Consider the following 15,748-nt stretch of genomic DNA (forward strand, 5'->3'; position numbering starts at 1 on the left):
CTAGTATGAGGTCCCTGGGTCAAAGCGTTCTCAAGTTATTGATCGGAAACCGTTTTTTCATGTTAAGGTCACACTGACCTTGACCTTTGACCCACTGACCTCAAAATCAATAGGGTTCATCTGCTGGTCATGACCAATACACCTACCAAGTATGAGGTCCCTGGGTCAAAGCGTTCTCAAGTTATTGATCGGAAACCGTTTTTCATGTAAAGGTCACACTGACCTTGACCTTTGACCCACTGACCTCAAAATCAATAGGGTTCATCTGCTGGTGATGACCAATACACATACCAAGTATGAGGTCCCTCGGTCAAAGCGTTCTCAAGTTATTGATCGGAAACCGTTTTTCATGTTAAGGTCACACTGACCTTGACCTTTGACCCACTGACCTCAAAATCAATAGGGTTCATCTGCTGGTCATGACCAATACACCTACCAAGTATGAGGTCCCTGGGTCAAAGCGTTCTCAAGTTATTGATCGGAAACCGTTTTTCATGTAAAGGTCACACTGACCTTGACCTTTGACCCACTGACCTCAAAATCAATAGGGTTCATCTGCTGGTGATGACCAATACACATACCAAGTATGAGGTCCCTCGGTCAAAGCGTTCTCAAGTTATTGATCGGAAACCATTTGGTATTCCGACCGACCGACAGACAGACAGACAGACAGACAGACAGACAGACAGACCGACCGACATGTGCAAAACAATATACCCCACTTTTTTCAAAAGGGGGCATAAAAACACAGTAAATATATTGTATGGTTCTTAAATAAACAATGAATGAAGAAATATATCAAAACAAGTCTTAATATCACAGGCAGCTAGACTTATTGTATATTTTTCATAAATAATAAAAACAGGTATATAAAATACAATGTATGTACAACAAAACACGAATTGCATATTTAACTAAAAATGATAAAACTTTCACAAGGCACATTTCTAACATCATATTGCAGTTAATAGTCAACATATTTTCTTTTCAAAATAGAAGGAAGTATTTCAGTGCATTTATTTCAGTAATTCAGCATTCGGCCGCAATTGGTCTTAATACGGTGAAGCGGTAGACATAAACACAGACTGGCCCAGTGAATGGGTAGGTTAAAACACATTATAAAGTAGTATGAAATGGTAACGCGACTGTGTAATGACAAACTAACATTTTGCCATTACTTTAAAGACCAAGACCTACTAAAACTAATACAAATAACAAGACCATAACACGTAATGTAACAAAGTGTCCAGATAATGTCCACTATAAAAAAGACAAAACAAAGAATCAGAACGGAAGTGGCTGTCAAACAAAGTGTTTGCTCTGTAAAACATACCTCTAGTTATTACCAAATAATGCTTCCAAAGCAATGATAATGCCATTTAACTCGAAATAAAAAGTAAAATAATACTCAGAAAAAAATCGAAGCCATTTTCGCAGCCGTCATTTAATTAAACTGCCAGTGAAGAACATACCATGTAAAAAGGGCTTCTAAAATCTTTTTAACGATAGAAATATATTAACTTAAAAAGTAGAATTCATCTTGAGGCTAAATCTTAAGCAAAACATTAACTGATAACAATACATTATATTGAACGAAGGGCGCTTTGTGCTCACTGACAGCATTCTTGTTGAAAAATAATTTAAAAAAATATTAAAGAACACATCAAGTAGCAAAGGTATCAATTAGCAAAAGTTGTTTTCTGTCGTCTAAGGCCAAGAATTGTTTCTTCTTTCTCATCCAACCAGTTCTCATAAGAAAAGTAGCTGTTCCCTCTCTTTCGTTCATCGAGAGATTTAAGGTAAGTACGCAGGTAGCCGTCAGCGCGGCTCATTTCTTGTGACCTATCTGACGTGTCCATCTCGGGTTGGCGAGGGATGGATGTTGTAGCTGGCGGGCCCTGAATCGGTGCAGTGACAGGGCCTGCTGGGACTACCCTCTTCTCCGTCTCTTTGTTTGCCAGCCAGGTCTCGTACGATTCACTTTTCTCTGCTTCTTGACGTTTTCTGTAAGTTCACAAAAGAATCAATTGTACAGTCATTCAAAAGATGCGTCTTTTATATTGTGTTTAGCATAACAGAATACTTTCTTTGATAGATAAAAAATAAACACTAACTAAACAAGTGCTAGTTGAATTTGTTTAGTTTAAATTTCGGCAGGCATTTATCTTAATATCCTTAGAATAATTTCCTCCAGTTGTTAACACACTGATATATATGCGAATTTATTTATGGAAATGTTTTTAAATTTCTAAGTCGTATAAGTAAGAAGTGCTCTCTGTGAAGAAGCGGTGCATTCTGGGAAACAAAGTGTTTATCAAGTGTTCTTCACTACTTTCGTGAATACGTTCATGGACGGGAACATATTTATTTACTGCTACATGTATGTACCACTGTTGACAATATAAGATACTCATAATGTTATTTATGCTATTTTGAACACATATTACAGTTCAAGTCAAAGCTACTGATTGTAAGTGTTTCTGTGTTCATTTTTAAGCAACCAACAATGACGCACAATGACGCACGGAGCACTTTGACAACGTCATGATGATATATGCTATTTATGAAAAAGACAATAAACTTTCTAAATTGTTGCAAAAGATGATTGTAAATTCTTTTATCAGACTTTCATATTGTCACTATGAGTAGGTAACGATCCGTTCATAGCCCTATAGTACGGTGGCATTGCGGTGCCATGTATGAATCTTTTTATTTCATACATTTCACCTCTCCTATACACAACTTATCTGTATGTTTTGTCTTCTCAAACAATACGATTTAAATTGTGGTTTCGCACTGCACATGAGCATCCTCTCAAGTAAATTTCTAAATGTTCAAGGTCAGTTTGTTTTAAATCAAAAGCGATCAAATGAAATATATGCACGTTCGAATCAGTATTCATTTACAAGGGGTTAATATTCAGATTCAGTCCAATATATCGATGTCGGGCATTGACTTTTCTATTTCCTCCCATGAGTTTCCTCGTCCCATAAAATATTATGAAGCTAATGGTATTTTATTACCCGAAACATGTTCGAAGTGCTCCGTACTTCAGAAAATTAATTTCCTAAGCAACAGTTACTAGAAAACAATACAGTCAAGCTTCTCAAATGAACCGTAAATGAGTGACTCCTTGAAATTTTAACATATACGTAAATATATCAGTGTGTGTATACCACGTGATAAATTACGTCATATATGCTACGTCAGAAGGCAACATTTTGCTTAAAATGAAGACTTAAACAAAGATAACTTTTTTATTTACAACCCCATTTTAAATTTAACAAAAAGCAGTCTATGCCACTTATAGAGCCCCGCATTTGTTTTATTTCCGAAATTTAATGAGGTCATTAGTTTCATCAAACACTTCGACAAACCTGTTTCCAAAATAATGTTTTGACAGTGCTCCGTCAGACGGCCGTATTGTGAAATATTGTCAAAGTGTTTTAAGAAACTAAACTCTGAATCAAACTCTGGTAAAAGACTGAATGCGGGGCTACATATATAGGTTTTCTTTCGTTATATTTGACCAGACAAAGCATGTGATAAAAAGAATCTCTCGTCGTCATATGATACACGATCATTGTATTTAACAATCCACAAGATGTATTGAAGCAGCCGTGACAAAGGCTCGCTTATTAACATATTTGCCGAACTCGTTCAATAAAATGGTGTATTATAATTATGACGATGGGTAAAGGATTAAATATATGATGTTGCAAGAAATATATAATAGAATAATACTAAAGAAAAGCGAGTTACTAACAATCGTGTACAGACGAAGTCGTTATGTGTTCGATCCTGTTTAAAAAAGGTTTATTGGTTGGAAAAATTATGCCAACATATATTTATACATTGAATAACTGTGAGATATAATACTGGTACGTGACATATCTGACAACACTAAGATGTTTACAATATAAAATAGCATCTATATATACACTACGTTCATTAAAACATTTCACGTAGCTTAGATCGACGCAGTTACCTGCTTTCACCGTCTTCTTGTGATTTTCTAGTATCAGAAAAAAATGTTTTGTAATTTTGTAATACTAGTATAACAGGACTTTTGCAGTCTAATTTAATATCTTGAATACTGGTATCAATAAGTGGAAAGATCCTGAATATGAAATCACTTGCTATATACTTGTTCAATAAGCATATCTTAAACTACTAATAACTATGATAAATATATGATATTTTAAGTATTATTAATAATCTTATTTTCTATGACAAAGCATATATCTATGAGGGTACATGAAAAACTAGGGAGCGAACACCAACACTCGTCGGTCATTACAAACAGAGTTTTAGCCCTTGCTTAATTTGTTCCTTTTATTTCTGGCAGCCTATGTAACAAGTATTTTTGAATAATCTGGAACGGATTTAGAGTTATGGTCAATAACACTAAGGCTATCACAACACCAAGATTTCTTCTTTTTTCGGATACAGACTAGCTATGATTGATTTAAAAAAGATCAATTTATTACACAATAAATGATGTTTACTTTATTAAATTAAAAGGATCATTTTTTTATATACTAAATGATGTTTACTTTATTATTAAAGTCAAGAACAATTCACCTCTTAATTATCAAAGCATTTGTCATCAACTTGTGACACTTTATTCGTATACTAAGAAACAATTAAATGACTAATATTAACCTATTGATTGATATTAACCTATTGATTGAAATCGATCAAGATATGAAATCACAAACATAAAACGCAAAAACAATACAAAATAGCTATGAGTTTTCATCCAGATTAACGGGAATACAGGGGTTCAACAATATGCAAGCTCTTGTGTAATTTACACAAATCAAATTACTGGCATATTACCTTCTGTCCTTTCTATGTGCATTAAAAGGTAAAAACACAACAACTTTATTATTGTCAAACAAGCAAGCAATATTAGCAAAGGCAATCATAAAAAATACAGTATCAATATTATCCTTTTCACAACACTAGATGATAAAAGAAATGACCCCTCAGGTGCAAGCTGTTATATTCCGTTAAGCATTAACATCAAGAAAGAAAAACATAAATATTTGGAGAATATAATTGAAAGTCACATTATTAACTTGTTTAAAATGCATACATTGTAGAACATTATTCACATGATTGTATTTAACAGACTACTTTTATAAACAAAAGGTCTAAAGGATTATATTTGTATATGTTATATGTGATGAGCTTGAAAATGTTATCAAACCGTTTATTTACACCTAAATGCCAAATCTGAATCCCAAAACAACACCACACCAAAAACAAGTTCATAAACAAGGCCTCCAGCTTATTCAGCTGTGTTGGCTCTACCAGTTATTGTGTCAAGCAGATTCCGCATGGCAAGACTTTATAAACTATATAGCCTTATGCATTCATTGTAAGTGTCATTATTTTAATATCAGCATTGGGGCAGACAATATATCAAATTACCATTAGCTTGTACAGGAAGAACAGAATCAAGGCGGCATTTAATCAGAAGGTTCCAAGGCAGTTGTTAATCCAACGTTCATGCACTACTTTTGCACCTCCTCATAACAGACTTTTGGCGTATCAAACTATTATATTTTTTTGTAAAACGATGCTGTTTTTCTCCAGTTCATTGCATCAAACCCTCAAATTAAAAATCATCCATTGCCAATCAATAACTATCCCTATACAATATGTCTGAAGGTGTACAAGCCAATGTTATAGCAAAGCACAAACCACCCCAATTATCAATAGCAACCCCTGAGCCCTGCCTCGAGAAGCCACCCGAGAAGCCAACCCGAGTAGCCAGCCCGAGTAGCCAGCCCAAGTAGCCAGCCCGAGTAGCCATTATAAAACTCAAGCACCGACCTTTCATCCTCTTCAAATTTTTTGCGTTCCTGCACCCCTCTCTTCTCATCTATGATCTTCTGTTCAAAGGAAAGTTTCCGCCCCAACCACTCGTCATATGAGAGACCTCCTCTCTTGCCAAGTCGGGCTGGGCCACTAAAACACACAAGGTATGGCGTATAAATATTGTACCTAATGTATATGCTGAAATTGTTAATTCATCTGACTTGCCTTCAAATAACTAAAAAAATGAGCTAAGCATAACGATGGAATGCAATTATCTGAGAATGGCAATTGTTGCAGCCTTGGCAGGGATGCTTCTGTACCAATAACGTTTGTCTAAGGTTAATTGTTTTACATTTACCACAACAAAAAGCATTCACTAGCTATATGCTTATTAATTATGAGTTGTCTGGCGCCATGCACTCCAATCATAGGTGAGAGAATTGTTCAGTGATGGTAAATCATATTGTTTTATATAAAGACATGTATTTGCGGATACAAATGCTAATTAACTGAAACTGACACTTAATATTATTGTATACATAATAATATAAATATTCACCATCTCTGAGCGATTCTGCAAACCGCATTTTTAATATATCAATTCTTGCTAATACGATCATTAGAGACTGGTGAAATGTTCTTCAAGCTATTTATAACAAAAATGAGCCATATTTGTGAAACCAGGCGCTTATCATTAATTATTTTTTTAATATTTCTTGGAAAAGTTATTATCTGAATATGAAAAAGTATTATCAATTACAACAGGGATAGCATTACAGATATGAATGCATATATTAGAGAAATGATAGAGGTTATGTGGGAAATATGTAAAGTTCTTTTGCACTAACAATCTTGGCTTTTCTATGCTACCAAAAATCATTTACACTGCACTATAAAGTCATATGCATCCTCTGAGGTGCACTGTACTAGATGGCCATGAGCAAGTACTCTCAAGTGCACCCCACTTAAGATGTGAAGGGTCCTCTAAGTTGCACTGCACTAGATGGCCACGTGCAGGGTACTCTATGATGCACTGCACTAGATAGGCATGTGCAGGATCCTCTAAGATGCACTGAACTGAAAGCCATGTGCAGGGTACTCTTGAGGAGCACTGCACTAGCTAGCCATGCACAGGATCCTCTGAGGTGCACTGCACTATATAGCCTTGTACAGGGTCCTCTGAGGTGCACTGCACTTTATAGCCATTCACATGGTCCTCTGAGGTGCACTGCACTATATAGCCATGTACAAGGTCCTCTGTGTTGCACTGCATTAGATAACCATGTGCAGAGTACTCTAAGGTGCATTGCACTATATAGTCATGTACAGGGTCCTCTGAGGTGCACTGCATTAGATAGCCATGTACCGGGTACTCTGAGGTGTACTGCACCAGATAGCCATGTACAAGGTCCACTCAGAGGTGCACTGCACAAGATAGCCATTTACATGGTACTCTGATGTGTACTGCACCACTTAGCCATGTACAGGGTACTCTGAGGTGCACAGCACTAGATAGCATGATGTACAAGGTACTCTGAGGTGCACTGCACCAGATAGCTATGTACAGGGTACTCTGAGGTGCACTGCATTAGATAACCATGTACAGGGTACTCTGAGGTGCACTGCACTATATAGTCATGTACAGGGTCATCTGAGGTGCACTGCACTAGCTTAAACCACGTACAGGGTCCTCTGAGGTGCACTGCACTAGCTAGCCATGTACAGGCCCTCTGAGGTGCACGGCACTAGCTAGCCATGTGCAGAGTACTCTGAGGTGCACCTCACTAGAAAGCCATGTGCAGGGTCATCAGGGATGCACCTAACTAGATGTGCATCTCACTAGATGTGCAGGATCACCCGAGGTACACTGCCCTAGATAGTCATGTGCACTTCACTTTATAGCCTTATACAGGGTCTTCTGTGTGCAGTGCACCTAAGAAGACCTTGCAGGTGGTAATCTACACCACTTCAAGCAGTATTAAAAAGGTGATTGTCAACTCTTTACAATGTTATTTATAACTTAAATACATGCAACTATCTTTATCAGCAATGCATTTAAAACACATTTCCAAACAAAACAGTATACACACTATGTGAACTATTTTTTATATGTCGTTATCTTAATCAAGAAATACCCAGTACGCAATTACTTGAGTATAGGTGAATGTCTATCATATTCAATTGCATTGCTACCTGTTACACCTGTTTTTCAATATTACATGTCATTAACTCTTTCTCTGCTATTTTGTTTAATAAATAACAAATACAATCCAGTTCAGGGCAAATAACACCCATTTGGAAGAGACTTCACAGTGCTGTTTTCTTTCCTGTTTTTTAGCACATTTAAACATTGAATAAAAGGATGGTCATAACATCTCAGACAAATGGCTACTTTATATCTTTATATGTTTCGAAACTGAATGATTTGTGATTTTAAAAACTTGCTAAACATGCTTGATCTACTGTTTTTGTTATCTTATCAGGTTCATAGCAGTTACGTAATATATACGCTCAAACACTTTTATTTTTCCGATAAGAATTTACTTTTTTTCTAAATGCAATGTTAAGTATCTATTAAGTGGAGCTTCTTGTATCAAAAGACACTAGAAATTGGTATTACTTTGCATGTAAATCGGTCAATTCCCTATAGAATATATTATATTTAGTGGTCAGAGTGTTACCTTCGGCATAATTTCTACATGCAGAGGTCAGATTGCAGTGGGAGAATTATTAATAAGTATAAACTATATCAATTTACTAAATTAAGTGTTTTTTCAGGTTACAGAATGGCTTTGACGACAAAGAATATTCAGAATGTGTTTCTATAGACATTATGTATTTGATTTCAGGTTGATTATAGCCATGTTTTACTATTACTAGTAAGTTAGTTTTCTGGTTGGTATAAAACTGTGAGTTTTATATCCATCACTCGTCAGGTATGCAATTTACAAACTCTTCACACTATTCTAAGAAAACCTCGTGCATTGAAATAAACCTGTCAATCTATGTCTAAGGAAAGTCCATGCAAAAACTCATACGAATGGGAGAACTTTAAATCTAAACCTACCCTTTGGTACTCCTATTTGAAATAAAGAGAAGTATATGTTAACTACAAAAGTGAATTCAAACCAATAGAAGAGACAGTCAAATTGAAAAATTCAAGCATTTTAAATATCTATGCTATATAAAAGAAATCAAGAACTGTAAATATTTAAATAATAAAGTGTAAAAATAGCATCTCAAAAGACATATTAAAATAAAAGGGCCAACACTTCAGAATTCATTGTACTTTGTATATTTATCAGAAGTGCTTATTTTTTGTCATAGCATTTGACTAAGAACAATACAATGTTCTACTATAGTGACATTTGACATAAATTGCAATAAAACATACTACATTGAAAACAGAGTTTCTTATCAACATTAGGTATAAACAAATTCTGGAGAAGAGAAAACATATTACGACCTATCAATGTTGTAATCTACAACTACTGGGCATGTAGTCACAATGTCTTGAGTCTCGGTGTGAGACTAAGGAGCCATCAGATTACAAACAGTTTCAAGACCCAGTTTATGACATTTATCATGTATGTATGACAAAGAGTCACCTATATTCCATTCATTTTGCAAAAATGAATGTCAATTTCAAATGAGTATAAATTTAGCAAATTTCATCATCAATATCTAACTAGTAGGAAAGTTTCAAGCAATAAAGGTTTGCTGTTCTGCCACTTGAGTCTGAACTCAAGACTCAAGATTGAGACTGTTTGTAATCAAGGCCCCTTGAGTTTTAGTCTTAACTTAAGACTCAAGACGTTAGTGTACATGGTCCCACCTACACTCAAGCTGCAACTCTATGTGCTGACACTACATGTAAGTTACACATATATAAGTCTTACTTTTTTCCTTCTGTGTCATCATCAAATCTTACACTGGTTACAATAAAGGATACATAAACAATAACTTAGAGTGTTAAAAAAGTACATCAATTATACTCAACAATCTGTATACTCTAATACAAACAACAAAATAAAATTAAAAATTGTCAGACTGATGATAGAATAATTACTTTATATCAAATAGGATTTAAAACAAACTTCAGCATTGGCAAGTATTTAATATTATCATTATAAATATCATATAATAAAATGTGTGTGTCTTTTAAAACACTTGTCTTTCAATCCATTTAGTTTTATTTAATTTATTTTAATACCTCACATCTCATTTTTGTCCTTGTTGTTTTATTGAATACATTATAAACATAATCTAACAGTCAATACTTACAAAAACATTGAACACTCAGAATACTGACATAGTTTATAAAATACAACTACCATTCACCCATACATAGCGAATGCAAGCAAAGCACGATAAATGTATACCTCTTAGCCCTCTGTTTCTTTCCTTCACGTATAGCTGGCAATTTCCCATCTAAAACAGCATCAAAACAAGGAATTCAAAATGGTGGTACATATTTCTCACATTGGCTATTGGGATAGATTGTTTTTCAATATTGCAGGGGAAAAAGTGCAGGATATTTACTATTTTACAAAATCAAATTATGCTTTGAATAAGTCTTTTAGAACTTGACAGTTTATCAATATGTAATATGATTCAACAAGCTGTTCTTACCTGTTCCTATTGCCTCAAGCTCTTCCAGTTCCTCTGCAGTGAGATCTTTCATCCTCTTTGGTGACCCAAACCTTGTTCCTTCATACTCCCCAGGAGGCAAAATGTTCATGAAGTACAGCTGGCACTTGCCTCCCTTCTTCCAAACAGGCAAAGCAGAGTCATAATACTGATGAGCCATTCTGGCTGGCTCCTTGCTTGGTTTGGTTCTCTTTGCCCTCTGTTGCCATCGGAAGAGGAACAAGTGACGTTCGCAGGTTTTGTGGCCAAAGCTTGCAGCTATGGTTAAAGCTGTTTGTCCTCTGTCATCCTCAGCATCAATATCAGCACCTGGATGGTTTAGGTTAGCATTAGTATTAGAGGCAGTAAAAGCACAAGCACCTTGGACAAGTACCAACAATTGCACCTTCACCAGTTTGAAGCTTTGTTTGAGTATGCTGTAACCACTAATACATTAAATTATAAGTAACCACTACAATTCCAAGAGTTTAAGTAACAGAAAAAAACAAGAATGCATGTTCTCTTCATTTGTATGATTTTGATTGTATTCACAGGTACATGTTTAATTGCAGTCAGTTTGATTTTTTCAACAATTCTGTTTCAAAAACAGAACAGTCCTTTCCTATTAATATGTTGATCAATGGTTTGTCACAACCAAGTCTTCACGGATAAAATTGAAGTTGTAATCACTAATTTTTTTTACCACTTGGTCTTTTACCCAATCGACATAATCAATTCATTAAACAAAAAACAGGGTGGCCTTTGATGGGAAAATGAAACATGGCTAGATATATCTTAAAGACTTTGTTGAAGAGGACAATAGTATAAAAAATGAAAAACAATGTTAATACATGAACAAAATGCCATCTGGTACTCACCATGTTCTAGAAGTAAGTCTACAATATGTCCATGGCCCTGGGAGGCAGCCACATGTAAAGCTGTCCTTCCTAGTGGAGTGCTGGCGTTCACATCTGCGCCTGGTGGTATTAAAGCAATGAGACTGAGATCATTAAAAAGTAAGAAGCTTAAAAAAACAGTCATTATAAAAACACATCACAGCTTGAAAGATTCATATGTTGGGGAGGGATAAAATTTCCCAGCATTTTTGAATTGTTTACTCTCTAAAACAGTACAAAGAGTGCGTACATAAGTTATTATATCAAGGACTTTGAAAACTTATCCTCTGCTATGTGGTACCATTTAAGTAAATTGACATTATATGTATGAATTATCTGTAGCTTGTGCTATTTAAACAGATTGCAGAAATGTTTACTAAGACACTAATTCTTTCTTCCATAGCATTAATAGAATGTGTGAATGTGAAGTTACAGCCTAGACACAACCACCTATATTTTATGTCCTTATATGCAGCATACCCAATAAACAAACACTTAGTGTGACATTGACCTTAGAGGAAGGGACAAGGGTCTTGAAGGCAACATGTTGTCTTGGTATGTCAAACACATGTGGCAAGTTATTGTAAAATATGTCCATACAAGAGAAAGATATTCTTTGTCCTTATATATGCCATATTCTATTGTAACCAAACACTAACATGACCCTGACATTAGAGGTAGGGACAAGGGTCTTGCACCAGAAAAAGAGAGTTACAGTCCAGACTTGAAAAATTAAGCTGGATGGATGGGTGATTTTAATATGCCCAGCCTTCAGGGGCATAAACATATACCTTTATTGGAGGCACAAGGTAAGGGCCGAACCGACAATGAACTAGGGGCAAAAATGTTCAAATTTAAGTATAAATCATTGCCAACACATCAAATATATAAATAGAAGTTGAAGACTACAACATTTATTTACCAACAAGTATGTGCATAATACTAAGGAAACTACAGGTACAAGCACAGTTTAATGAAGATTGCTTAAAGGCATACAGTTAAGGCCTGTACCATACACTAAACAATAGACCCATAATGACTCAAACAGCAAAGACAGATAAATGTTATTTATCTTTAATAATGAATGGTCAGTGGGACAGAAGTACACTGAGGGTTTAAAGTGGTCTATGATTACTCAACCTCAATAGCCTGGAGTCTGATACTATAGTTTGACCTACCTGACTCAATAAGTTTCCTAACCAGATTCTCATGTCCTCTGTGTGAGGCCACATAGAGTGCCAGAAATGCCCTTTCCTGAAGCCAAGCTTTCCTGGCACGTTTTGTCATATAATCACTTCCTGGGGTGTGGTAGCTTGTTGGCTGGGTCACACCAAGTCGGAAAACCTGTAAAGACGAAAACGCATCTTCATCACCTGAGTAAAACTTGCTAAGCTGGAAAAGTTTAAAATTACTGACATTGGACACATCATGCATAATAACTAACATATATTTATAAATATACCTTCTTAACATAGAATTCTTAAACAAAAAGAAGGATTAAGTATTTTTGACAAAAAAAAACAATATAAAAAACAAATTGCTAAATTAAAAAAAAATGAAGAAAAAAAATCTGACCAGATAATACATTAAGGTACATATGTTTTAAGGTACAAAATAAGATAATTTCTCAAATTCACTTCTAGAACTACAGTGAAATTATTGTCATATATTTATTACTATGAAAATAAGCCGCCAATGTTGTTAACAAGAGCTGTCATAAGACAGCGCGCTCGACTAAGCCGCTCTGACTTAGAATACAATAATGATGTAATAATACCAAGTTTGGTCTCTTTATGTCAAACCTAACTAAAATTATTTGATACATAAGGTGACTTTGATGCTGCCCTCCCACCAGCCCACCCAAACAATGACGCAAGTCATTCAAATAACTTGATTTCCCATTATGAAAATGTGGTTAAGAATATACAAATATGCCTTTCAAAGGAAATTAAAAAAACAAAAAAATAAAAAATTCAAGGGTCATAATTTGTATTTAGGCTTAAAACAGAGTTATGTTTCTTGTTGTAAGATGGTCGTAAATAATTTTGAATTTTATTAAGTGCATTAAATGAACGGTATAGAAGTTTTTTTATTTAAATCCCAACTTGCCCTAAACTTTTACTTGCCTAAAATTTTAACCTAAGTCAATCAGGGGCCATAACTTGTATTAAGGATATGGGGTTATGTAACCTCATTGGGTGATGGTCCTGAACAATTGTGTGAAGTATTAAGTCAATGGAATGAAGGGTATAGAAGTTATTAAACAATATCCCAACCTGCCCTAAAACTTTAACCTAAGTTCCATAGTCAATCAGGGGCCATACTTTGTATAAAAGATAATATGGAGTTATCTAACCTCATTATGTGATGGCTGTGAACATCTGTGTGAAGTATTAAGTCAATTGAATGAATGGTATTGGAGTTATAAGTGAAAATCCCAACTTGCCCTAAAACTTTAACCTGCCCTAAAACTTTAACCTAGTAAGTCAATCAGGGGCCATAACTTGTATTTAGGATAATATGGAGTTATGTAACCTCATTGTGTGATGGCTCTGAACATCTGTGTGAACTATTAAGTCAATTAAATGAATGGTATTGGAGTTTTAAGTGAAAATCCCAACTTCCCCTAAAACTTTAACCTGCCCTAAAACTTTAACCTAAGTCAATCAGGGCCCATAACTTGTATTTAGGATAATATGGAGTTATGTAACCTAATTGTGTGATGGTCCTGAACAACTGTGTGAAGTAATAAGTCAATTGAACAAAGGATATAGAAGTTATTAATAAATATTCCAACTTGCCCTAAAACTTCAACCTAAGTTCCATAGTCAATCAGGGGCCATAATCTGTGTAAAGAATAATATGGAGTTATCTTACCTCATCATGTGATGGCCCTGAACAACTGCGTGAAGTATTAAGTCAATTGAATGTAGGGTATTGGACTTACAAGTGAAAATCCCAACTTGCCCTAAAACTTTAACCGGACGCCGACGCTGGGGCGAGTAGTATAGCCCACCTATTCTTCGAATAGTCAAGCTAAAAATATAATCTGAGACAAAAGTAGTAAATATTGAATGTTTACCCAATCCATATCATTTGTTGAACAAGCCTCTATTAGGTCTTTCCACATTTGCCATACAGTCATATTTAATGTAGCACCTGCGACAATGTCATTGCTTCTGATGTCTGTGTGGTCAAGAAGCTCACCTGAAATAATATTAATAATATTTGATAATATTGTGAGACAAGTCATCTACCCCAAGGAAAAGAATCCCTATGCTTTTCAAAAATACTTGAGGGAGTGCGCAGGACTTTTTTTTAAATAAACAATGACAAATAAAACGTTTTGAACAAATAACTTTCCTATGCTTAACATCATACAATAGTCATTTATGTGATTTATCACAAAATGATGCACCAGTCAATTGTAACCAAGGCCACCCCCCCCCCCCCCCAAGGTCTGGGGAATAGCGCAGACTTTGACTTTTGGTCCAGCCAATCCAGGGACAAACTGCTGGTAAAATCTCCACCAAATGCCCCCGCACCTCAGTATACCTACGTTACAAGGCCCATTCCCCACTATTTTTGGCACGAACCCCCCCCCACCACATTCACTTGGCACTGTGGACAACCTGGAAGGTAAAAACACAGCCCATTTACCCGGCTATCCCCGGTGTAAACCTGAAACTCAGGGGGACAGTCGTGTGGTTACAATCTGCTTGATCACTGCAAACGGGCATCTTATCAATTTAGACAGTCGCTTCAGAGTCTTTGACAATTTTTGTTTTGGCGTCTCATTTTAGGGAACATAATTATTGTCCAAATGTTAAAAAAGTTCCCTTAACACAGATTATTGTGGCTAATGGGCATCATAACATCTATGTACATAAAAAGAAATGTGTACCTTCATCTAAGTAGCTAATTCTCTGCATGTGAACAGGAACTCCAGTTGCAAATTCCATATACATCTTTAAGTCTCGTACCTTCATGTCATTTGTTATATTTTTTAAAGGAAACTTTTCATTTGTAAAAAGTCTTACAAAAATACTGAATGACGACTTGTCACGATCTTTTGTCAGTGCCGTTTTTCTTGCCCGATTAGTTTTCGAAGCCATGTTAACTGTTTAATATATATAGATACCTAAAAACTAATGCAAAATGAGCTTAATCCGTTCATCATTCAAAGGTTCATAAATAGTATTTTACATCTCGTTTACAAACACTTCAACAAATTCCGCTTATCAAATATTATTCCCATGATACGTCCACAAATAGACATAAAAATAATGACAAAATGTCCCTGAAATATGAATTTAAAACGTATATGGAAGTTTTTGATGACTTTTGGCCGCCATATTGTTTATCTGTGTCCATAGAGTGCGGGACTATGATAT

At 35.4% G+C, this 15,748-nt stretch overlaps 1 protein-coding gene across 4 annotated transcripts; it reads right to left on the reverse strand.

The window, feature by feature from the left end:
• Positions 1-165: 165 nt before the first annotated feature.
• LOC128243042 (ankyrin repeat and SAM domain-containing protein 4B-like) lies at positions 166-15,708 on the reverse strand. Of its 4 annotated transcripts, none has more exons than XM_052960528.1 (10): positions 15,259-15,708; positions 14,437-14,561; positions 12,533-12,698; positions 11,337-11,435; positions 10,462-10,788; positions 10,212-10,260; positions 8,897-8,908; positions 5,845-5,979; positions 3,989-4,015; positions 166-2,004 (listed from the first exon to the last, which is right to left on the reverse strand). In XM_052960528.1, the coding sequence occupies exons 1-10, from the start codon at positions 15,467-15,469 to the stop codon at positions 1,680-1,682; spliced, it is 1,476 nt and encodes a 491-aa protein (XP_052816488.1). In that variant the 5' UTR covers positions 15,470-15,708; the 3' UTR covers positions 166-1,679. The 4 variants fall into 4 exon arrangements, with proteins under 4 accessions (XP_052816488.1, XP_052816487.1, XP_052816490.1 ...); XM_052960527.1 differs by lacking the exon at positions 8,897-8,908 and adding an exon at positions 9,729-9,761; XM_052960530.1 differs by lacking the exon at positions 8,897-8,908.
• Between the last annotated feature and the right edge of the window lie 40 nt (positions 15,709-15,748).

The sequence above is a fragment of the Mya arenaria genome, chromosome 8 (genome assembly GCF_026914265.1).
Source record: "Mya arenaria isolate MELC-2E11 chromosome 8, ASM2691426v1".
Classification (NCBI taxonomy): Eukaryota; Metazoa; Mollusca; class Bivalvia; order Myida; family Myidae; genus Mya; species Mya arenaria.

What these genes read in the sequence shown, in the direction of transcription:
- LOC128243042 (XM_052960527.1), bottom strand. Translation starts at nt 15,469, where the DNA reads ATGGCTTCGAAAACTAATCGGGCAAGAAAAACGGCACTGACAAAAGAT. An exon ending in AGACTTACTTCTAGAACATG is followed by an intron (nt 10,789 to 11,336) that starts GTGAGTACCAGA and finishes TAAACCATCCAG; the next exon opens with GTGCTGATATTGATGCTGAG. An exon ending in AAGAAACAGAGGGCTAAGAG is followed by an intron (nt 9,762 to 10,211) that starts GTATACATTTAT and finishes TATTGTAACCAG; the next exon opens with TGTAAGATTTGATGATGACA.